The sequence below is a fragment of the Vidua macroura genome, chromosome 21 (assembly GCF_024509145.1).
Source record: "Vidua macroura isolate BioBank_ID:100142 chromosome 21, ASM2450914v1, whole genome shotgun sequence".
Classification (NCBI taxonomy): domain Eukaryota; kingdom Metazoa; phylum Chordata; class Aves; order Passeriformes; family Viduidae; genus Vidua; species Vidua macroura.
In genome coordinates this window covers 6,537,456-6,562,489 of record NC_071591.1, presented here as the reverse complement: position 1 = coordinate 6,562,489, position 25,034 = coordinate 6,537,456, and the positions used below count along the sequence as shown (strand labels likewise).

Sequence of the window (25,034 nt, the reverse complement as noted above, 5' to 3'; positions counted from 1 at the left end):
ATGCTAATAAAACCTTTAATGGTTTTAATTGACCCAACTTCCTGGAAAAAAATTCACTTCCATGTCAAACCACAACACACCACATCACTCTGGTCTCCTGAGCCAAACCCTGCTGCCCTCAGCCAGGTGAGTGGTCTCTGGGGATGGAGCCAAGCCAGGCTTCTGAGAGGCTCCCCCAGCCACGTGCCCTGCAAAGGTCAGGGGTTTGGTGGGCTCAGCAGGCCCCCACCTGTAATCAGTGCAGCTGCAAAGCTTTGGGTTTGGACTGGTTTGTTTTTGGATGTGCGCTCTTGCCCTCACAACATGGGGTTCTTTGCTCTTGGCTTTGAGGAGAAAAGCTTGGTTTCTGGGAAAATTCTATTTTCTAGAAATACCAAGTCAAGTGGGAATTAATGTATCTGTGGTGAGGAGCTGCAGCCAGGGTGGCGCCACACGGTCCCCAAGGTGGTGGCCATACAGTGCCAAGGGTGGCCACTGCTGCAGCGGGGGGTGGCCCAGCCCCTTTGAAAGGCAGAGGGTGAACTTAGGCCATACAATATTTGAATGGTTTGGGTTGGAAGGGATCTTAAATCCCATCTCATCCCACCCCTGCCAAGGGCAGGGACACCTCCCACTGTCCCAGGCTGCTCCCAGCCCTGTCCAACCTGGCCTTGGGCACTGCCAGGGATCCAGGGGCAGCCACAGCTGCTCTGGGCACCCTGTGCCAGGGCCTCACACCCTGAGGCCAGAGAAGGTCCAGGGTGCTCCCATCCATGCAGGAGATCACAGAGGGGATCATGCTCTGGGTCTCCCAGCAGTTTGTCACTGCTGACAATCTCCAGCAGCAGCTGCAAAATCCCTCCTGAGCAGTCAGGAAAAACCAGCCCAGCACAGAGACCTCAGGGCCCTTGGGGAGCAGATCCTCAGAGAGCTGCTCTGGCTGCAGAAAACGCTCATGCTGTTTCTCAGTTTCCCCCTGTCACAATTCAGTGCAAGTTCTGCAGTTTTCAGGAGGTTACCAGCCCAACACACATCATATTGATCTTTCTCTCTGCATTATCATCAGCTGTAACTAAAAACAATCAAGGAGTGGGTGGGTGCAAGCCTGCACTCAGGCAGATGGAAATACAAATATCCTTCCTGCTCTGCAGCCTCAATTCCATCAGGCAGATTGGCTCTGGGGTGGAAGTTAGCCCTGTTTCTGCTTAAAGTCACATTTTTCCCACAAAAGAGGTAGAAATGTCAGGTTTTGGGCCCAACACAAACCAATCAGGCCCCCATCAATGCTGGCCCCAGTTATCCTGAAATCTACTGATGGTGATGGAGTGAGACGGGAGTGGAAGATCAAACACAGACAATCTGTGCTGCATTTCCAGCCACCTGAGGCTTCAAAGTGCCTGTGTGGCATCTGCTGGGCTCAATGACTTGAACAGTGCTTTAAAACACCTCTGCTGTCCGTGTTTGCCATTGTTAGAAATTAATAGCTTTCTCCAAGTTATTTTAACTTATCATCCCACATGTGCCCTGTGTGTGTTGCTCTGTTAGGGACAGTGAAATTACAACAGCATGGTTCTGTTTTGCCTTAGCCACCACTACCTTGCTAGTTTTTTAATCTTTCCTGCCTGGAGGAGTTTTTGAACAAAGTAGCTTTTAAAACCACGATGTTTCTTTGATGCAATGTCTGGAGATAAGTTTATTGTGCTTTTACAGGATAGAAGTAAACACATTTCCTAAATATATTCCCATCTACAAAAAGAAAAACCTCCTGCCGTGGCTCTAGGCGGGCAGAATTCCGGCGGGGGCTGTCAGAGCCGGGCCGGGCTGTGCGGGAGGACGGGGATCTCTCTCCGTTTGGAGACACGGAGCTGCTCCGTGCCCGGGGGCAGGAAAAGCAGGAGCAGCTGCCTGGGGTGGTGTCGCTTTGCCCAGCAGCGCCTTGGGCCCGCGCTGTGCATCCCCAGCCGGTGAAATCGGAGCAAACAGGCTCGGATTGCGCTCGGGGGGAGCCGAGAGCTTTCCCTGCCACTCGCAGCCCGATGGAGGGATTAAATCCCGCATTACCCGCTGCTGGAGAGTGCAGGGTTTGCTGCGGTGGCTCGAGGGGAGGCAGGTTGGGGGTTTTGGCGTCTTTGACATCATTTTGCAAGGCTGCCACCATCCCTCGCTCCCCGAGGGGCAGCGCCGAGCCCTCGGGTCCCTGCCTGTGCCTCGGACGGGGATGCTCACACCAGGGCGGGATGCAGCCGGGCCGGGAGGGCACGGGGTGAACACCCCAAAAAGTGGTGCAGAGAGCCAGGCACAGGCTCAGGGCGAGATCTGTGAGTCCTGCCACCCCCAGGTGTGGGAACAAAGCCCTCACAAAGCGCTGCTCCAGTGTGCTTCTCCCGGGATGCAGGGATGGGGCTGCTCCCGCAATTCCCGGTTCTGTGAAGAGCCGCCTCGCTTCCTCGAACCCCTAGGAAGTTCCTTTATAAAGGCACCACCTTCAGATAACATCAAGATGTTTCCCTGTCAGCCAAGCCACGCTGGGAGGTGTGATGAGAGGCTCAGCCTCACCTCCTTCCTCCCACAGCCCAAATTCCCCCTGGAATCGCGGCTGAAGCTCTTGCATCCCTGCCTGAGGGACACAGGGACACACTCCAGCTCGCTGAGAGCCCTTTCGGGCTTTTTACCTCTTCAGCTCTGCCCTGGTGGCTGCCAGGGCCCGTGGGTGGGTGGGACATCCCTGGCACCAGCACGGTGCAGAGGAGGAGGAGGACGTGAGCCCAGGGATGGGATGGGATGGGATGGGATGGGATGGGATGGGATGGGATGGGATGGGATGGGATGGGATGGGATGGGATGGGAGGGAACCGGCCCTGTGCTTTCCCACGAAACCCTTCTGGCTCCATGTGGCGTCCCTGGCTCTGGGAAAATACCATATTTCTTCATGCTGAGCCAAGAGGAGACTGTAAAGGGTGAGATGTGGCCTGGAGGAAGTTAAAATTTAAATTTTTCCACTTTTCTGAGCACTAATACCGTGATCACACTGTCTAAATAATGTCCATGCTCTGGCTGCTGTATTACCTGTCCTATGCATGATTTACTGCTGTAATAAATTAGCCCCTAAGCCAAAGAATCAAAAATAATTGGCTTTATATCTTGGTCCCCATTTTATCCTGTTCCTTTTTCCTTTCCACCTGTCCTCTCTCTCCCTCTTACTCATTCTCTGACATTTTTTTCCCTTCTCAATTCCTTCTCAGGGGCCACTTTCTGATTCTTTTCCATTGCTCATGGTCAGACGTGGTTTCTTGTCCTGTTTTCTCCTGCAGATGTTCCAAGCTGTGGCCAGGGGAGCAGCGTGGCCCGTGCTGGCTGTGTCCCACCCTGGGGGGCTGCAGGAGGAGCCCCTGCCCGGGTAGAGGGTGCCCCAGCAGAGGTTGGTAAGGACACCACTGTCACAGCTGGATTTTAAATGGACTTTAAAGTGAGCCACACTTTAAAGAGTGTGATTGCTCTGAAATACTCAGTGGCCTCCAAGCATGAAACGCTGCAGGGCAGAGCGCTGGGGGGGTTGATGGGCTGGGAATCTTCTGCATGCGTTTTGGTTTGTGGTTTTTTGGGGGGTTTTTTTTGGTGTTTTTATTTTTGTTTTCTTTTTTTTTTCTTTTTGTGTCTGTGTTTCTGCTTTATGTCTAACATGACACTTAGCAGCCTGCACCCTCACCTGCGGTGTCACCACCTCCCACCGTGTCCCCAAGCCATCTGCTTCCAGCCGAGCAGGCACCCCGCCCCGCCAGGAGAAGGTGAAGGGGCGAGTGGAGGCGTGGTGGATTAACAAGGGCACACCTGGCAAAAAGCTTGGGTGAGTGGTGGCCTTTGGAGTTTGACCCGAAATGTTTGGCCCCGTGCCGTGTTCCAAAAGCTGTTGCAGCACAAGGCACGGGAACAGGAGTGGCTGAGGCAGGATTTGTTCGTCTCTAGGAGCAGGAAGTGTCCGTGTTTGTGTGCCTAGCGTGTGTGTGTCTGTGAGGACAGCAGGAGGGAGGGACAGGGTGATCCTCCTCTGAGCAGAGATGTTCCACCTGAGCTCCACTGCTGCAGGGGGGTGGTGACGCTGCCTGGGGGCTCACACACAATCCCAGAATGATTTGGGGTGGAAGGGATCTTAAAGCCCATCTCATTCCACCCCCTGCCGTGGCAGGGACACCTTCCATTCGCCCAGCACCCCAAGCCCCATCCAGCCAGGCCCTGGATGCTGCAGCACCATCATTGCTGTCCCACCCAGCAGCTCTGAGCCCAGTTACTCCCCAGCAGAGCTTACATGGGAACAACTTGACTGCTCTGAGCAACCCCAGCGAGAACAGCTTGAAAAAGTGGAGGCTGTTTGTTCATTTTCCTTTAAATAAATGGGCATTTTCTGTTTTTTTTTCGGGTTTGATTTTTTTTTTTTTGGTTTGTTGTGTTTTTTGGGTTTTTTTGTGTTTTTGTTTTTGTTTTTTTTTTTTGAGCTGTTAATGTTCATTTTGCGTGTGGGCACGATGCCGTTCCTGTTTCTGAATGCGCACAGTGGAGTGCAAAAATCAAGATTGCATCTCATGCATAATGCATGGCCCAGCAACCCGCTCAACAAATTACCCAAGTAGATTCCTCCGACAGGGCTGGGGGAAAGGAGGGGAAAAATATATTTGTAACAAGTATCTTTCTAAAGAAATGACAAGATAAACACATAAAAAATAGGCATGCAGAGATTTTTCTCCAGGGGGTCAATTCAGAAATTAAAGATAAGGATGAGGTGGCTGGAGAGTGTGGAGCAGCAGGTTGGGGATGGGGCAGGGGCAGCTGCAGGTCCTGGAGCTCCTGGAGAACAGGGGAGAGCCCAAAGCTACCTGTGGAGGTCTCTGAGGGCTTGATTTTGTGTTGGGAACTTATTAGAGGAGTGACTTCCCGTGGAGAGAGGTAGGAAAAGAGATTATTTAGTTTATTTATCGCTTTCAGTGTGCTGGGTTTGCAGGGATGTGTTGTAGCTCTGTGCTGCTGGGTGACACTGGATTTCGTGCCACTTCTCTGGAAACAGCCATAAAAATACAGATTTTGTGTGGGGGAGGTCATTTTAGGTGAGGGGGGGGACAGGAAGATGGGAACAATTCACCAAAACCTTTCTTGTTTCTCTGGTGTCACCAACCAAGGAGCAGCCTTGGCTTCCCCCTTGCTGCTTTGCAAGACAAGGATGAGGCCTCTGCTCCCTGCAAGAGGAGTTTTCTGCAAAAAGTGCCCAAGTAAGGGACCACATTCCTTCCCTGTGCCCCTGCTAAGGCTGGATCATTCCCTGCAGGACAGGGAGCACCCACTGCCCCTTCCCAGAGCACTTCCCTCAGGAGCCAGCGTTGTGGTGAGCCCTGGGAGCTGAGCTGTGGGTCCAGGGTCAGACTTTGTGGTGGAGGAAAATGGCATTTTAGGAGCAGATGGGGTTTGGTTTGCTTTTCCTTCCCCCTGGAGGGTGAGGGGTCCATCCCCACGGGCTGTCAGGCACATGGGGGGTTGGTGGATGGGGCACCCTCGGGAGTCTGCTCCTCTGCAAGCCAAACCTGTTCAGGCCTGAGGCCAAACTTGTAGAAAAGGGTCAGAGGAAGGAATTTGCCTCCAGGGATGTAGAGAGGCAGCTCCAAAACTTCAGCAAGCACTAAACTGCTCATAATTTCCCTCTGACAGTAATGCCCAGGGCTCCAGGATCACTGTGATCCACGCTGGGCACAACTTGAGACCGGGCTTGGTTGGGGATTTTTTTTCCCTAATTTCAGTAATAACTCAGGCTCCAAATCTCATCTACTTCATGTCGCTCACACAAATGAGCCCAGCCCGATCCGGCAGGGATGTTTGGGTTTATTTCAGCTTCCTGCAGGCAGGAGCAGGGCAGGAGCAGGGCAGGAGCCCAAGCCCAGCTGGGCTTAGCTCTGCCGGGTCCTGCAGCATCCCTGGAGCGGCGAGCACAGCCTGGCCAGCACAGCCAGGCCAGCACAGCCTGGCCAGCACAGCCAGGCCAGCACAGCCTGCTGGGGCCAGCACAGCCTGCTGGGGCCAGCACAGCCTGGCCAGCACAGCCTGCTGGGGCCAGCACAGCCTGCTGGGGCTAGCACAGCCTGCTGGGGCTAGCACAGCCTGCTGGGGCTAGCACAGCCAGGCCAGCACATCCTGCTCTTGTCATCTAGCTGCACAACCACCTGTAAGAATCCTTAAAATCAGAAGGTTTTGGGCAAGTTGCAAAAGGCAGGCCTCAGAGACAGCAGAGCTGAGATTAGAGCTAAGCAGTAGCCATAAGATTTGTCAGCAGAAAAATTATACAAGAAGTAGAAAGTAAGGACAAATAGAACAATGGTCAGTGTATTAACACATGGCTAGAATAACTTCCTAAGCTACAGAAAAGTGTATCTAGCGAGATATTAGGAAGTTCTAAGGTTAATAATGGAGCTCTGTGCATTGTATCTTAAGGCTCCCAAGGAGGTATTGTATGGAAATAAGCGAGCATTGTTTTAACCAAAGGAATGTGTGCTTATAGTGGTTGGACAGAACTACTGTCAGTATGCTTTTGCTTTGTGTGATTGGGCAAAAAGCTTTTAAAGTGAGTTGTAACATTGAGTTCTTTGTCTGCTGCCTGGGATGTGAGCTGCTGGCATCTGCCCATTGTCACAGCCATGTAAAGAGAGTGATGCTGGAAAATGAACAGCTGGAGACACGTTCCTCAGCAGTCCTGTCCTGGGATTTGTACAAAGATACCACCCAGTGAGGCTGAGCTCCACTCCGAGGAGCCAAGGACCAGGCAGGCAGGGAAGGGGGGTAAGCCAGCAATGTATGGAAGGGCTCTGTGCTATTCAAGTAGGTTTCTCCGAGTTGTTACAGCCGTGAGGATGCCCTGCTTGCTGTGTGGCATCCTCAGTGTGACATGGCTGTGCTTGGCTGTTCTCAGCATCCAGAGGCCAAAAACCCTCTGCCAGCAGCAGAAGCCAGTGCTGGAGGTGCAAATCCCCCTGCACAGCCACTGAGAGTGGCTCCTGGGGTTTAACACCAGGAACAGCTTGGGCTCATGGGCACTGGAGTGGTTGGATGTCACCCACAGCACAGAGCTGACCTCCCTGCAGGTTCCTGCTCTGCCCCAGTCCCTGCCCTGCCTGTGCTGGGAACCCTCTGTGCTCTGAGGAGGGACCACAGGGGACCAGGGTCAGGTTTGGGCTCCTTGTACCTCGGGAATTTGGTACCAATAGAGCTGCAAGAGTGCTGCCACTTCCTTTTTTATATTTCTCTTCCCACATTGTCATTTAATTTGGGAGTGATGACAGGATTTGCTTTTTGTTAGTTCAGGAGTGTTTAAAATAAACCCAAAATGTTCAGAGGGCACCTTTGGCTCTTTGGGCCAGGCTGGAAGGGGAAAAGTTCACCCAAATTGCTCCGTGGTTCCATATGGAGGGTGGGGAGGGCTCTGCCCTCTCCCCAAGTCTCCCTGTGATCCCACAGCAGCCCCAGGCAGCCCACCCCTCAAACCCCAGCAGACAGCACCCTGCAAAGCCTCCCAATGAATGGGCAGCTTTGATGGAGATTAAAATACCTCAAGATCTGCTGTGGTTTTGTTTTTAAAAACACCTGAATGCATTTGCATTGATTTATTTTTAATACAGCAGCAACCTGTGAGCTTTGGGTATTATTTGTGTTTGTTCCCTTTGGCAGAGGTGGGTGTTCAGTGGTGGACACAGGCCCTGCTTTGCCCTCAGGGCAGTAAGTGTTGCCTCTTCCCAGTGCTGCTGCACATATTGCAGGGGGCCTAGAGAGTTGGGAAAACCCCTGTCTTTTTTTAATTTCCCCCCCTCTTTCTTTTTTTCCTTAATCTCAACTGGCCCTCAGCATCCTCTGAGAAAGGCCTCAGCCTGTGAGCCTGGGGACTGAGCAGGAGGTTCAAGGTCACAGGCAGTGACAGCCTCCCCTCTCCCAGCAGAGTGCTCCTCCCTGAACCACTCTCTCAGCAATGTTTCCATTCACCTTGCCCACAGAATGAAAGCACAGGCAGCAACTCACTAAGCAAATGAGCCCCTCCTGTAATTCCATTTGCTTATGCTGCTTATTTTTCTCCTGCATAATTATTTTTAAAGGAAAATTTAATTTTGTTTAATGGGAACAAAGTTTAACACTTGGTAAGCTTTGTCTTCCACAGCCACCATCTGGTGAGCTTTTTTTCCTGGATTTTTCTTTCTAATTATTTTTAAACCAGCCCAGTAAATTGTGTGTGGTTAAGAGGCACTTCTCATCAAGATGAAATACTTTGATCTTGTAGGATCATCTGTTTTTAAAGAGGTAATGATATCCTGCATCTTGTTTTTAACCAATCTCAGTGGCGAGACCTGCCCAGGTGTGAACTGGGTGCAGCAATTAGAGCCTAGCAAAAAAAAAGGGGTCAGGAGAAGATCTCTGAGAGGGACCATTAAGAAGTAAGTGGCAAATCATCTCAGGAAAGGGAAACATTTAACCTGGTTATTTATTTATTTTGAAGTGCAGATGGTGTGGGGGGAATAAAAGGCTGCAAGAAGACCAAGAGTCAGGGGAATGCTATATATAGCTGTACAGCTGTTTCCTTCAGGTGTGATAACTCAGAAACGCAGGATGATTAATTTTGAAAGTTGAAATGTATAGCGGATTCTGATTACATCTGAGTGTCTATAATTTAGCTACTTAGTAAAATTAACTTGACGTTTTTAGTGAGCTGTGAGGACAATAATGTGTGAAGAGACTGAAGAACAAGTTTGACTGCACGCTCTTCCCTTACCTCCCCCCGTTTTCCCCAGTTCACGGGGTTTATTTTTAACTTTTCCCGTTTTTCCTGAATCCAGAGGAATGGGGCTGGCTCCCCCTGCTGGCTCCGCGCTGAGCCTCTTCCCGGGATGTGACACCGGGAATTCATTCCCAAAAACTCAGGGAGGGACACAGGCTGGGCTCTGCAGAGCACAGAGCACCTCCCAGAATTAATTCCCAAAATCTCAGGGACAGGGGCTCTGCATGCACAGAGCACCTCCCAGAATTAATTCCCAAAAATTCAGGGACACAGGCTCTGCATGCAAAGAGCACCTTCCAGAATTAATTCCCAAAAACTCAGGGACACGGGCTCTGCATGCACAGAGCACCTTCCATAATTAATTCCCAAAAACTCAGATACGTGGGCTCTGCATGCACAGAGCACCTCCCAGAACATGACACCTCTAAATGGTCTCAGATCCCCTTTTCTTAATCTACAAATAAAGTGGGGCCCTTTCTGCCATGCTGTACTTTCATAGATTAAGGAATAAGCAGTCTCAAAGGTTTCTCTCAGATATAACTTCGTGTTCTGCATTCATTTACAAGTACTGTTACTCTTCCATGGTTGCTCTTACAGGTACACAGCGAGAACTTGCAGTTTGAGCCATCTTTCTCCCTGCCATTCTAGATTGTTGTCTACAGAAATTTTAACACTGAGATAAAAGTCAGAATCTTCTCAGAGTCTCAGGAAATGAAATACAGGGGAAACAAAAGGGGAGCAGCAGACACAAATAGCCCTGCAGTTATCAGAAGCACGGGATACTCATAAATCCTGCAGATGACACTGCAGCCCAGAGACAGGAGAGTCAGTTGTGGTTGTAGGCCTGTGAAAGACTGGGTATCAGTCCACTCCCCTGCCAGTTCCAACTCACAAGCTGGCACTGAAAAGGTACTGATGTGGGAGCTGTCACAGAGGAGTCATGGGCTTACTACTGAGCAACTGGACAATCAAAAAAAAACCAGCCAGGAAGGCTGTGGGACCCCCACTAAATCCATTTGTGTACTTCAGAGAAGGCCTGGGCTGGGAAATCAAACAGCAGGGACCATGGCAAGAGGCACTCTGGAAGTGCAAGGCTTTAGGGTGGCTTTCTCCAAAAAAATCCCCATGCACAGGGGCTGTGGGGAAGGAAGGGATGGGAGAGACCATCCCCAGTGCAGATAATCTGTGACATCTCCTGTGAGGAAGGGCTGGGAGCTGCTCGGCCTGGACAAGAGGAGGTTCTGGGGTGATGGAATCGTGGCCTTTTTAGAACCAGAGGGGAGCAAAGAGAAAAGAGGGGACAAAGACTCTTTACTTTGCCTCAAGTGACAGGACAAAGGGGAATAGCTTTAAACTGAGAGACAGGAGGTTTACACTGGATATGAGGAAACATTTCTTCCCCGTGAGGGTGGGGAGGCCCTGGAAGCTGTGGAAGGGTCCCAGGCCAGGCTGGGCAGGGCTGGGAGCACCCTGGGGCAGAGGAAGGTGTCCCTGCCATGGCAGGGGTGGGATGGGATGGGATTTCAGGTCCTTTCTCCCCATGTGCAGGGAACAGCCCCAGCTCAGGGGTGGGTGAAGTTCCAGCTCTCCCCACCCTCAGGGCACAAACTCAGAGTTTTGTGGCAGCCCATTACAAAATGGCAAAATCCAAGTGCCAGTATAACCCCAGTCCTGTATTAGGATCTCCCAGTGCTTGGATGCCAAGGGCAAATTTCCTTGTGCAATGGGGATGCCATCAGCTTGAGGGGAAAAAAACATCGTGTGCTGTGCATGATCAGTTCAATAAAGTCATGCTTGCCCCACACACTCTGCTTTTGTAACCAAAAATCACTTCAAATTATGATCTGGTTAATGTTAAACTGAACTATTTTCCCAGTTCACTTTGTGTCACTCAGGAAATAAATGATCTGATGTGGCTGCTTTGGTCAGTAATGCCTGAAGTCTGAGGTTTTAAACAAAATAACACAAACACATTTGTGACTGTTTTTCATTTTAATTGTCTGATTCTAAGTAACATTTTCAGACACACCATCAGTCTAAGTACCTAACACAATGCCCAGCATCAGGCAGCTTCCAGAAGAACCTTCCAGAGATGGTTAAAATGCTTTAAAATATTTAACATTTTTCACATTGCTACAAAACAGTGACAACTGGCAGAGTATTTTTTTTAACCTACATTCTTTTAGCAGGAGAGAAACAATGGAAGGTGGATCACATTCTTGATTCTTTCAGGACCTGTTTGACTACAACAACAAATAGTTTTACAACACGGCAAGTACAAATATAAAATTTCTAATGTGCCAACTTTAAAAAAATCTGGATTTTTCCTCAATACCTGCAGTACCTTATTTCTGTAATAAATATTAAAAACCATCTTTACATTACAGAAAATGTTAAATAAGTTATTTACCAAAAGGTGTCATTTTTTGTCCTTTTCTTTTTTTTGGTCAAAGGCTGATTCCATTAAAATAGCTGAACAAACATTTTTTACATCAATAAATATTAAGGCAGCACAAAGCAAACAACACTCACAAAACCAGTCTCTGTTAGCAGAACTTTCTCCTTCAGAGAATCTTTTTTTTGCTGGTGTAGGAAGGTGATTTTTGATTCTCAGCTGGTGGAACCTGGTTAGAAAAGCAGTAATTTTTATTATTGCACAGTACTTCAATGCCCACAATCTGTCCCTGCCCCATCCTGCTGCACAAGGATGTGCAAAGAGGAGCTCCTGTGTTCATCAGATCTTCAAATTAAAGTGATAAGACTTCTGTAAGCAGAAAGATTGTTTTATGTCATCACTTCCCAGCTCAGGTAGGGCTGAGAACAGCACAGCAGCTGCAGAGGGAAATGTTGATGCTGATGGGGAGGAGGGAGAAGGGAGAAGGGATGCATGGAAAAGGTTAGAGGAAAACCTAAGGAGGGGCTGGGAATTGTACAGTTATTCAGAGTGAGAAGGGAAGGGTGGGGTTTCAGAGTCAAGGAATGGATTGAATCCTTCAGGGAGTAAAGTCTGAAAAAGAGAAATCAAATCTGAGCAGGGATTACTGAAACACTCCCAGGGATTGAACACCCTGCACCAGCAGAGAGCTGCTGCCAAAAGCTGCCCCTGTTGGGTGAGTGGTTAAAAAATAAAAGCACACCAGTGACTGACACAGGCTCCAGCTTTTAACAAGGGTGTCTTGTGCAGCAGGCAGGTTATCAGGCTGTGATCTCCTGGAAATGAACTGCTGGAAGATGATGACAGACATGAATATTAATCTAGGGAAAGCATCAGGAAGGAGAGGGTTTAGGTGTTTATGTGGTCAGTCATAAAACTCTTAATTCAGCCATCAAACACAGCTATTTATCACAGGCTATTTATCACACTAAACTGCTGTCACCCAGGCTTGATTAGGTAGCAAACCTAAAGCAAATCAGACTAATTCTGCAAAATACTCCTGACACAGCACCATGTATTTCTGACTAGCAGAGACCAAGGAATTCAATACAAGCAAAGATTTTACTTACTTCCAAGTTCCCTCTAGCCTTCTTCAAGACATCATGTGTTAAAACCACTGGAAAGAAAGAGGAGATTAAAAAGAATAGTGCAAGTCTTTCTAAATTCCCCGTATTTGTCTTATGAGCAAACGTGAAATGATGTCTGAGCAGGAGGATTCCCTGAGGACTGCAGCTCCAGAGCAGTGCCAGCCCTGGAATGTCATTCCCTGCTGCTGGCCTGTGTTCCACAATCTGCTTTTCAAACCTAAGCATCCTGGAAGTGGTTTTGAAGTTTTTCTGCCACCTGAAACAGGCAAAGCTCAGCACTGCATGTACCACCCAGATCTGCACAGCCCCTGCCACGCTCATCCCTCCATCCAAGTCACACAGAAGATTTTCTGTTCCTTTTAAGGGGAGATGGTGCACGGTTTAACTCCAGTTTGATCCTTTTAAGTATGCTGCTTGGGCTGGGGAGGGCAGATAGGGAGGGGGAGAAGAGGACAGATGGCAAAAGGAGTCAGTTCAAGGACAAAGCAACCTCTCTGTGCCATGGGGAAATCAAAAACCAGTGGCCTGCCCTGAAGGGTTCCAGTTTTCTCCATTCACTCAGCCCAGTCTGTCTCTGTGGGGCCAGCAGAAGACCTCTGAGTGGAGGAGGGGGTGTTTCCAAACACAAGTGGTATTTAGAAATGTCAGGTTAAATATGTGAGTCTCTAATCTGTGTCAGTTCTGTAACTGTTGAAATGCACCACTCACAATCACCAATTTGATATTCTGGTCTCAAAAATAAACAATTTAGCCATAATAAAGATTTTTCATTACAACAATAAGAAGCCAACAACTCCAAGGGTAGAGCTGTCACAAGATAATTACACCCCTGGCAGATTACTGCAATTTGGCACTGCATTGTTCCATGCTCAGAGGTTCAGATGAGGTTTATAAGCAATGAGCTCTCTCGCCAGAGAGATCACACAGAAGACTCTGAGCCACAAGAATGTTCCAGTCTCTGCCTCTAAATATATTTAGGAATGTTCAGCTACATAACAGAGGGAACCTGAATATCCTCACTGGAGCAAGCAGGTAACAGGATGTGTGCAGAATGAAGGCAGGCAAGGTCACCCACTGCAGTGTTTTTCCCTTCTCGCTAGCAAAAGGAGAAAGGAAGAAATCTCAAAACTGAGGGAAGCAACCTAATAAAATCCAGCAGCTTCAGGTGGTTCACCAGTTTTGCTGTAGGCTTGGCCAAGAATTTGTGTACAGATGCAAATTAGAAACATTTCTGATCTTGCTCTTTTAAGACAAAGGCAACTCGGCATCCATAATTCCCATAATCAGTGAAACTTGGAGAAAATCACATCCAGGTTTTTTTGTGTGGCAGAGTGTTCACTGCTCCGAAGAGCTCTGCTAGTAAACTCATTTCACCTGGCAAACTAGATTTTTCTAAATCAAAACTCTTAATTTGGAAGCTGTGCCACTGCTGGCACAGCTGCTGCTCTCCAAGCAGAGATTTGCTTTACAGAGATTTCACAAAATGCAGGTTTCAGTTTCTCAGCACCTCGCTCAGAGGAGGCTGAATGCCCTGAAGAAAAGTGAGCAAATTTAGGGCAACAGGCACTGTTTGCTTTAGGGAAGTGTGGGTGGGTGAGGTAGTTCAGGGATAACATTTTGGCTATAAGGGTAAAATCAGTTGATTTATACCCAGCCTAGCTCTGAAATGACCCAGTGTGTCTGAGGTGACATTGGAACTGGACAAACCAGACCAGTCAATCTATCCCAGGGATATTATTTGGAAAGACATAATAGAATTGCTTTGATTTTTACATGATGACCCCAAACTGAGCTATTTGGCTCTACAACCTGAACAAAACATTATTTATGATTTAACAGAAGTAATTGGTACACATATAATATCGCAATTTTGAAAGAAGTGACCAAACACCAGCCCATAAATGCTTGAAACAACAAAAATCTGCAGGCAGAAGATATATGGGCCTTAGATATAAAAATTATAGGCTATGGAGCAAAATAACATTCATCACTCTACATTCCATTTAACTGACTTGAGTAACATATAACATTACAGATATTTCTATAACTTTGTATGGTGTGGAAAATTTTCCAGTCTAGATTAATTACTGATAACACAAGTGCCACTCCAGCAAGGATTAATGAGCCTTTCAGTCCCACCACTTCAGAGCAGGCAAGAATGGATTTTTTTAATTTTATTTTTTTACAGAAGAAAATGAACTCCTCCTCCCACAGTACACATACTGCTGTAGCAGGAAGGTAGAGGAGAGTTCATTCAGATCTCTTCTGGTGAGTGATTAAAGTCTAAAGCAGCAGAGATGCATCTCTTCAAACAGACACCTGGCTTTACACAGCTACAATACTCCCTATGTCCCACTTGTTTTCATGTTTCCAGATCATTTTCTAGTCATGGGCCACTAAGGGTAAAATATCGTTCCACAGCATGCCCTAATTTTTCTTAAAAAAAAAACTACTCAGAGCAAGCTTTTGTTTCCCTTATTCTGAGCTTCTGCACTTCTCAGTCTGGTGCAGAGCACTGACAGAGCTCCTTGCAGGGCAGTACCTCAGAAAATGTAAAAGCCAAATTCCACATTTATTAAGACTGAGGCAAAATCACAATTTTGACAATGTCAAAAACTCTGGCTGAGAATGTTTACAGCAAACAGAAACTTTGCCTCTGTCCAGAGCTGTTGTAAAATAGAAACAGGAGGACGCAAAATGGAATAACCCAAGTAGGAATTAGTGGCAGCTGCATGGATTGGTACATTATCAGTGGTTTGTGTAAAACCATGAACAGCTTCCCATGATATTCTCTACAGCCTTCTGTACTGGAGTGAGGCTCCATCAGCTCAGCACAGAGTGAGCCTGTTTGTCACAGCTGGGGCATGAGGGAACACCAGTTTTAAAGGTAGCCACAGCCTACAGAAACAGAATCAGAATCATGATTAAAGCACACACTCACACTGGTCAATGATGACTTTCTCCATATTTTCCTTCAGCTGGTTTGTGGAGTGCAGGCGTTTCACTGTGCTGTGCAACTTCTTCTCTTGCTCAGACAGTTTCTTACGTAACCTTAATATTTCTGCTTTCATTCCTTCATCCTAAATTGAGAGAAGAATGTCAGATATTGAACTACTGGCTGAAAGTACTTCCTACATTGGGAATTGCTCAATATTCTCGGACAAGTACCCTCAAGCTTCCTTGGAGTACCAATAACTCAAAGGAGGGAGGGACCACCACTGAGTCCTGTCCTTCCTCCTTCACATCCCCCATGACATGAGATTCTGTGATACAGCTACAATTCTTAGCTGGAATTTAGTGCAAGTAATTTAGACTGAGGCAAGTCTATTAGACTGGTGCCTGTTTTTGTTCTAAAGTAGAAAAGCCAAGGAAGGCCAGTGCCAAGGGATCAGTGCCCTGGCTGCCAGGTTCAGAATTCCAGCCTCCTCCTCGTGTTCTGCTAATGGCTGATGCTGCCTCTATCACAGGGCTAAAAGGCACTGGGACAGTTTAATTGCAAAATTATTTGACAGCATCATTATTAAGGTTCAGTTTTCACCACCAATCCCAACAAAGCTCTGGTCAGTGACTTGTAAAACAGGACTGTGAGAAGCCCTGGCACATCTGCCAGTGTCACTGATTTGGGTCCTTGTGCAGATTTAAGCTTGGACTTTTTTTTCTCGTTGTGCCACTTGTTAAGTAATAAAACTTCTGGAATTTGCCCCCACTGTTTATCTCTGTAGAGGAACTGATTACTCCCAACTCCTGTGGGGCTGCAGAGAAGACACTGAATACTCAGAGTATTTTAGAACCCAAACTTCAAGAGAGAGAGATTCTTTTATAATCTGCATTTAAAACATCAGGAACAATCTAATATCCTTAAGATCAGGGGGTGTTAGGTAAGAAACTCCAGAAAAAATTCTATTAGGCTTTAATCAGGAGCATCCTGTGAATTCAGACCCCCCCACACATTAAGATCAGCCTTGCAGAAGTGACTGATCCAGTCAAGGTTCAGATCAGTGTCAGGAAAGCAGGAGATGCATCCTCCCCCACATCCTGAAAGCCCTGTGTGGGTGAGAGATGTTCAATCCCTGCAATCCAGGCCAGCATGGAGCTGTCTGCACGGATTACACACATGAGGACAAAAATGGAAGTACACACTCTTGCCAAGGCATCCCAAATCTGGAGCTGAAACATCAGTGAATGTATCAGACAGCAAACTTCACTCCCACTGATTTTCTGATTTCATATATTTAAGGATGCTAAAAAATATCACCAAAAATGTTATGAAATTATATAGAAATGTTTGTTTTCCCAAAGTTTGAGGTTTTTTTCAGAAATATCCTGCTTCCCTTAATAAATACATACAAAAACCTCAGTGAAATCACTTCAGATTTATTTTAAAGCTAGGGTTTGAAACAGTTTCAATGCTGAGTGGTGGTATTCTGACAGCAGAGATATTTCATTCCTCATTTAGTTTACTTTTATGCATTTGCATAGTGTAATCCTTTTTAGTTAAAGTGTTATAAAACATGTCTTGGGGTTTTGTCACACTTTTACAAAAGCTTCTTCTTTTACCACTTTGGCATCAAGAACATAAAAGGAAATGTAGCTGAGATTACATCAAAGTTGCTGATGTTTCTCTACTTACCAATACACACAGAATCAAATTGAATTTTGTTCAAGTAACAGGGAGCCCAAACATTTTCTTGTTGAGGTGGGACATTTGCCACCTCCCTGGATTTCCTGAATCTCATGTAACAGGATTAGATATTCCATTTTTATTACAAAGTATGTTGTAAATGAACACCTGGCCATCCAACATCACCAGGACATACTCAGCCCTTCACTAAATCCATGTGTCTGGAGACTGGGGGCATGATTCTCCAAAGATTCTCCCAAATACACATCTGTAACTCTGCATCTTCCTGGAGACATTCCCAAAGTCCAAAAATCCACCCCGAACCCCCAGCCAGAGACGAAGCCCAGCAGTACCTGAATGCCCTGAGCAGTACCATGAGCAGCTTTCAGGGGAAGAGAAACTCTCCAGAGAAGCTTCAGGGAACGTGCAGCCTCTTCCAAAATCTGCTGTACTGTGTGAGTGTTTGTGGAAAAGCCATGCAGGGATGCCTGTTCTGGTACCTGCATCACAGGATTAGAGACATTTTATACTTTATACTTAAACCATTATGAAAATGTAATCTTAATTAATGGGTTTAATCCAGCTGGTGTGATTTCATATTTAAGATAATGTACACAGCCATTGTGTGCCATAAAAACTAATCTGTTAGTTAACAAAGGCTGCTGAATTATGTATTATCTGAGAATTTCAGTGAGGGAGGGGATTTATCCTAATCAATAACCATGATTAACAATAGATTATATTTACTAGATTTGCTATGCCACATGGTAACACTTGGCAACTCTCTTCTTTCTTCATTTGCATTTGTCATGTTATTTGAAAGTCAATGATTACAGACATCAATTTAAGCATTATAGATGTTTCTTCCTTAGCAGACCCTTTAAACTGTTCCATTTAATGCTAAAATCACTATCAGGGTACACATAAAATGTTTTCCTCTGCTGACAGATGAGAAACCAAATGGAAGAAATCGCATAAATGTGAAATAAAGGAGGGAAAGAATGTGAGGGGAGCAAATGAATTACCAAAGCAATGGTGCTACAGAAGGGGGGAGGGTAATGAAAAAAAAAACATTCATAGTTCCTGCCCCATGCAGGATACAATCTGAATATTTATTTAGCATTGTTATCAAACCAGAATCCTCCTGTCACATAAAATATCCCATTTACTAAGTAGTCTGAAACTTCAGTGATGTAAAGCTTGATAGGAAACCGCAAATTGTGGAACTTACTGCTTTTATCTTTACACCAACAAAACAAGTTTAAAACTTAGAGAGATTACTTTTTCAGTCATTATCAGTATGTTAACTAGGTCATTGGGAAATATATGATACTTCAGAGAGTCTTAAGTGTCATTCAGGCATCATTTGACTGCGTGAGCACACATGTGATACCACAAAAAGAATTTCAGAATTGTTGCAGACTGCACCTTCAACAGCTTCACTAATTATAACTGCAAAAATAAGTAGCATGAATTTATCCCTGCAGTTAAGACCTTCTGTTTTCTGAAGAGCAGTAAGCATGGTTTTTACAGCATTTATATTATCATAAAATCATAGGGGTGAAAAGGACCTTCATTAGACACTTAGTTTCCTTTCCCTCTCCAAGGCAGGAACACATTACATGAAATGTTTTGAACACTGGCATAATCTATCCTCAAAATTGCCTCCAGTCAGTGTCTCTGAGCACTCTCCATGCCAGTGGTTCATTATTTTTACCACTGGCTGCTGTTTTCCATGCCTGATCCAAGCCCTTCCTGCTGGGGTTTAAGTTTCTTAGTTCCTTATTAGATGCCACAGATGTGCACAGATTGTTCCTTCCCTTTAATTGAAGCTTGTAGGAAAATGAGTCTTTCCAAACCACCCCAAATATGCCATCATTAACTGTATCCAAAATTATTATTACATAAGAGAAAATTAGCAGAAGTAAACACTAACTAGTTCTCCTATTCTAGACAAAAAGGACTGAGGTTATTCAAGATAAAATAAACATTTTATTGGTGAAGCATCCCTACGAGTGCAGCAAGAGCACCATGAGTGCTAACACTGTCAGAGAATGAAGAAAGGATGATACACTGAGTCCTAGAAGACAGTATTTGATCATTAATGAAATAATCAAGTTTTTGGACTAGCTTATGATATTGTTAAATGTTCAACTGATAACCAGGAAGTGGAAAAATACAAAAAGGCTTCCCTGAAATATAAATGTAATATGAAACAAGCCTCATCAGCACACATCAATCTTTAATGTACAGTTATAGTCTGGTGTTACTAAAAGGCTGAATTCAACTAAGGGAAGAACTTTATCAGCTCTGTATCACATTTATTTTAATTGTCTCATATTTCCTGGGTTTATCTCAATCCTTTATTATATGAAAATCCTAATTATTTTTATTCTTAGGTTACTTTTATACACCCCTGGTTTAAACCCTCTCTACAGCATTTTAGATTTTTACCTGGGGTTTTCTGCTGCTGCTTTTGTTTGGCTTTTTTATCATTTCCAGCACTACAAACACCGATTTCCATAGCACAACCAAGCAGTTTTACCTCATTTAAAGCCAAAACTGAAAGGGAGATTGCTCAAAGGCCTAGAATTAACTACCTCAGAATCACACTGAGTCCATCTAGACGATGACTGTGCCAAGCTTGAGGCACCCTCAGTTCTTCAGTCAATTCTTCCCTTGTCACCATTCTGCGCCTCTGGGTAAAATCCACCCACCTTTGGAGGATTTCAGTGCTCACCTTTACTCCAGGCTCCTGCAGCTTGGTGCCAGCGACCTCTCTGAGAGCAATCTCCATGTCTGCCAGCACCTGCTGCCCCTCTGAGATCTGTTTCCTCAGGGCATCGTAGTCCTCGATGAGGCCCAGGACGTGCCGGCCGTTCCTGTCCGCCCACATCCGATGGCCGGGCACCAGGCGCGGGGTGCACGTCCTGCTGGAGCCCGAGGTGCTGCTGCACAGGGAGGCACTGTCCACGTCACCCTTAGGGGCTGCCTCAGTACCTGGGATAGAAAAATCAGGTCGTTTTTTATCCCCATACAAAAAGAAAAAAAAAAAAATTAATTTGCACTTGGCTGCTGTTAAACAGGGCTGGGTGTACCTGGTTTCTCGGCTGAAATGCAGCGCCCGTTCTGCTGCTTCTGCAGCTCACCAATGTTTCTCCTGGCAGCAGGGCAGTTGCAGAGATTTTCTACATATAAAAAGGGAGAAGGAAAGCTGTATTATTAGATTTGAAAAACCCCTCCCAGCTCTTCAGTTCTTTTATGCTGATGCTACACTTGGCCTCTGGAAGCAGGGAAAACCAGCTGACTTTTCTAGTGTCATGCCATGGATCTTCCAGTGTTTACCCACTTTTATACCTGAGCATCTATCCAAATTCTAGGTATCTCCCAAAATCAAACCACATTTAAAAAATCTAAAATACATCCCGATGAACATATTTTATTAACAAATAAAAGCTTCCCATTAACTCCACAAGAAGAAGGACACTTTTCTCAGCTGTACCAGACTAAAGATTGTCTCTATATTCCTCCTTCAGAACTTCCACATTCCCTAAGCACCTATGAGAAAAGCACATCTAAAAAACTCAGCTGCTGACATTCCAAGGAATTTTTCTGGTCCATGTGGGTTCATCTGGATGTATGGAAAGCTGTTACTGTGCAGAGCACTTTAAGGAGGAAGATTCTCGTGCCCTCTGTATCCTATGTACATCAATATTGGAACAATAACCTAACCCTGGCTGTAAACATTACACTTCCCTTTATTTGCTAAAACAGCATCACTTAACAGTGATTGAAATACAGGTTAAATTTTCCTCAAGGGCAAAGAGGGGACAACTGATTTATCCAGAGCCATTTTAGTGCACTTATTGATCATTCTTGAGTAGTACACACTCACCCTTAGCAAACACTATAGAGCTCAGCAGTGAAAAAAGAACCCCCCAGGTAAGCAAAATTTAGGGCAATTTACTGCAGGCATCCTCCCATCCCAGAGACTCTGCAAATGCTTTGCTTGGGTGCAAAGGAAGCACCAGGTGCTCTAGGACAGTGCAGTGTGCACTTCACACTCTGCTCTAAGAGCAGAGGGATTTGAGGAGAGCTGCTGTTGTTTAAGGCTGTAAGAGGCACAGGTTCTGCTGTAGCCAAAGCACACAGAGCACAGTACCATCCAGTCCTGCACAGGGCTGAGAGCCTGGCTTCAACAGACACTTGATATTAACAGCTGACACTGGGCCCACTTCCTCTCTCTTCCCTTTGGAAAGCTGCTCTTCTAATTTTTCATGCAAAGACTTGTTGGTGTCTATGCTCCTCTCCAGCTGCACTCTCAGGCTCTGGATTTCAGCCAGCAGTTCTTGTAAATCGAGTGGATTTTTCTGATCTTTCTGGAATTCTTCTGAGGCATCACATCTGGGATCTGAGACAATTTCAAAAGAAACACTCAAACATCTCTAACAATTAAAATAACATTACCCACCAGAACACTCAGCAAGTAAGTTATAGCCAGTGCTATCCTCAATATTAAGAATTAACTACAAACAGCATTAAGATAATGGTTTGACAAAAAAAAGCGTGTCTTAATTGCTTCTACCCTTGAAAGATTTAAGGGGTTGGAATTTTTTTTTACTTTGTCCATAAAAGCTACTATGTCTCATGCCAAAAGCTAAAAAATTAGATAAAAGGAGAATGAAGAGGATTTACAAAATGTGAAGTGCAGCAATGCACAGTCTGGGGAAAGGAAAAGGAATGGGGAACTTCGGAGTGTGGAGGAGGGACAGAGACGAGCTGGGAGTTTAATTTTATACACCCAAGGAAAAAGAAAACAGTGATCACCTGGCAACCAGAGGAACAAATCTGAACCTGAGAAAAGCAAGGGCTGTGTTTGCCTTCTCACAGAAAGAGATCAGTACACAAACAACTCCATGCATTCTTTCCTGCTGAAATCCGACTGTTCAGGGTGTTCTCCAGACACTGGGAAGGGGCTCAGCTGCATGAGGAGGGTGCTGCCCCTCCCTAATGACTTCAGGAGTTCTGCAAGGAGAATCCCTTCCACCCCTGAGCCAGCTCTGCCTCAAAGCCTCGTGCCTACAGGGCTCTTCTGCTGCAGCCAAGCAGCAAAACCAGTGGCTGCAGGGCATAACACTTGGAGCAGCAGGGAGAAAAAAATCAACTTTTAAGAACTTGCAGTGGGAAATTTGCTGGATGTGGTAAGGGCTTTTCAGCAATGAACAGCATCCCACTCTTTACCTCAGCACACCAACAGCTACATGGTGGTACAGCTTCCTTCCAAGGGGGAGGAAGAACTCTATAGTGAGCTATAGTCCTCTTCTCACCTTTACTGAGAGCAAAGTGGACATGAAATTATTAAACACCTAATTCAGAAAGTGGTGCCAACACTTCTGCCAGCCTCAGGGAGAAGCCTCTCCCCCCACCTTCAACCAAGAGAAAGAAGAAGCTACCTGGGTAAGCAGGACCTGCAAGGATGCAGCAGCAGGATTTTAGAAGACAAGTAAATATCTGAGATCCCCAGGAAACTCATCCAGCCTGAGCCACTAAGTCTTCAATTCTGGTTTTTAGCTTAGCTAAAAAGATAAAGGAAACTCGGGGGTGTCTAGTCAACATCTAACACATCTCAGGCTTGCAGTCACTCCGAGGAGGAAGCATGTGAGCAGCAGGTTGTCAGTTCTCTTTGCAGAGCAGACACAAGCAGAAGCAAAGGAACAGTGACCCAGCCCTCCTGGCCTTTAACAAGAGCATGTTCAGAGGGAAGAGGTGCAAGGGCAAGGGGCACAGAGACAACTGTGCATTTATACCTGTCCCCTTCCTTCTTGCTTCTTCCAGCTTCTCATAAACCTTGATCTCAGTCCGCAGCGACTGCAGCAACTTCTCGTTCTCAGAGATCTGATGCTGCTTTACATTAATTTCTGTTTGTAACCTGTTAAGTCCCAATAAACAGCTGAGTTAAATTCTGATTTTTTTTTTCAAAATCTAAAACCCATTCCTCTTTCCCTCCATAATTCTTCCCTTACCTTTTGAATATATCCATGCCCCTCATTAATGTTAATGGCTGTGGCTAAACACATGCCTGTCACACTGACAACTTCTTCTCTGAATGAATGTTTAAACATGGACAGAATCAATACCTGTTCAGTTCATTGCGACTGCTGTAAATTTGACACGTCAGGTATCTGATTTCATCTTCCTTTTGGCAAATTTGTTTTTGCAACTTTTCGTTTTCTTTCTTCATGCATTCATGGTCCTCATGAAGATGCTCAATGATTGCATTCTTCTTAGAAAGAGATTCTCTTAACTTTTCATTTTCCTTTTGTTTATCTGAAACAAGAAGAAACACAAGGTATCTGCAATGCCCACAATGCATTAAGGCTATGATTTTTAACTAAATCAGCTTTTTCAGAGACTATCCAGCTGCTACTCCATTATTGCTAATCCCAGTTTGAATGCTTATGGTTGAGCATGGAATTTCAGAGGTGCAAAGAATGGTTAAGTCAATTTAATGAGTGGACTGTGAATATTTTATTGTTTTCTGGTCTGGGATGAGTTGCAGGCCACTCCTGTAAAGAACAGTTTACATTTTTACCTCTAGATCCTTTTGCTAGCATTGCATTCAGAACTTGATTTTGCTTCCTCAGGAAATGTATTTCAGAAGTCAGGGAATTATGCTGCTCTGAGCCATGGATAAAAATGTTTGCAGAACCTATAAATATATACATAAAAGATGATTTATGAGTCATCTCTAGGTCATTAAAGATTAAACTTTCCAGACAAGAACAATTTTTAAAATTGCAGAAAAACAGGCTATAAAAGCTATTTCTCCCCTATATATTTTGAAGGTTATCACTACAGGCTAAAAGGCAGCTAAGGTTAATGCCAAGTAATCCAAAGCCCTGTGCAGCACAAGTGCCTCTCATTGCTGGGCAACCATTACTAAAATTGCAGAATTATCCCTGGCAGTCTTTACCTATCAGCTAAAAACCCAACAGGACAAAATGTAGGAGGGTTTACCATGTATTTTAGTCTTGCTCTGCTCACACTCTATTGTATTTAGTGAGAGAACAATGGGATTCTACCAGCTAATCCACAGGGGTTAATGCAGGGAGGCTTGTAAATAGTCTGGTGAGAGATCTCTTACCACACAGGCAAGAGCATAAGGCTGGAGTCACTGCCTTGGCCTCAGATTACAAACTCAGAGCCCATTTATGATCACAGGGATGAAGATTTATCCCTCTTAAATCCGTGTTTCTAACATTTAGATAAATAAGCCAGTCCTGATCACCCTCAGCAGCCATGGGGAGGAACAGACCCCTCCAGAGCTCAGCTCACCCTGTGTCTCCTCTCCTCACACCTCTGAGGATGAGATCCCCTGTCCTCCAAGGGCTGGATTTCCCTCCAGTGCCTCCACGAGAAGCTCTGGGTAACTGGCACGAATTAAATGTCTGACTTTGACAAGCATAAGGGTGATGAATCCTGCTCTGAGGATCTTACTGCACTAGGCAAGTGAATCTGAGTGTTAACTCCTGTATCCAGCCAGTTAAACCCCAGCCCAGGCAATCCTCACTGCACTGCACTGGTGCTATAGTCATTGCCAGTGATGTGCACTGGTGCAGCACAGCCTGCACAGTGCCACATCCCACTCCCAAGGCGCTGCCTCCGAAACGCAACTCAAGCCACTGTTACTGTAACCCTTTGTAACCTTCTCATGGTCAGTAAAACACTTCAGGACCCACGGGAACCAAAAGCACTTTGCAGCTGATTGGTTATCCCAGTGTCTCCCACACTTTAAAGCCTGAGATAAGTACATGAATGTCAACTATTTGGTTAATAGAGAAATAACCAGCTGGCAAAAAAAATTAGCTGAATGTATGAGGAGGATGCCTTTCAGCTCTGGCAGTTCAATTCAATTTGATGTGCTGCACTTCCTCTGAGTAATCTCATTTTATTGTAATCCCAATTGAAGCTTTTACCCACTACCTAACTGGGATGTAGTGTGCCATGATATGAACCTCTTGTCACTGCTGAAAGACTCAAAGGCTCTGGAAGCCTGGCACTAATGGCATTTTACTATCTATATGTTAAAGACTTGAGGCAGCTATGTGAACTCAAAAG

At 45.7% G+C, this 25,034-nt stretch overlaps 1 protein-coding gene across 2 annotated transcripts in view; it reads right to left on the bottom strand.

Moving 5' to 3' along the window:
* Nucleotides 1-10,759: 10,759 nt before the first annotated feature.
* CDK5RAP2 (CDK5 regulatory subunit associated protein 2) overlaps nt 10,760-25,034 on the bottom strand; it is a 69,332-nt gene continuing 55,057 nt past the window's right edge. For both annotated transcript variants that reach the window (XM_053996413.1, XM_053996412.1), the window contains 10 exons: nt 23,509-23,625; nt 23,054-23,243; nt 22,724-22,845; nt 21,079-21,327; nt 20,015-20,104; nt 19,657-19,916; nt 17,270-17,416; nt 15,237-15,375; nt 12,278-12,324; nt 10,760-11,397 (listed from right to left, as the gene is read on the bottom strand). In XM_053996413.1, the coding sequence (XP_053852388.1) occupies nt 11,338-11,397; nt 12,278-12,324; nt 15,237-15,375; nt 17,270-17,416; nt 19,657-19,916; nt 20,015-20,104; nt 21,079-21,327; nt 22,724-22,845; nt 23,054-23,243; nt 23,509-23,625 (1,421 nt within the window). In that variant the 3' untranslated portion in view covers nt 10,760-11,337. The remainder of the gene's footprint in view (nt 11,398-12,277; nt 12,325-15,236; nt 15,376-17,269; nt 17,417-19,656; nt 19,917-20,014; nt 20,105-21,078; nt 21,328-22,723; nt 22,846-23,053; nt 23,244-23,508; nt 23,626-25,034) is intronic.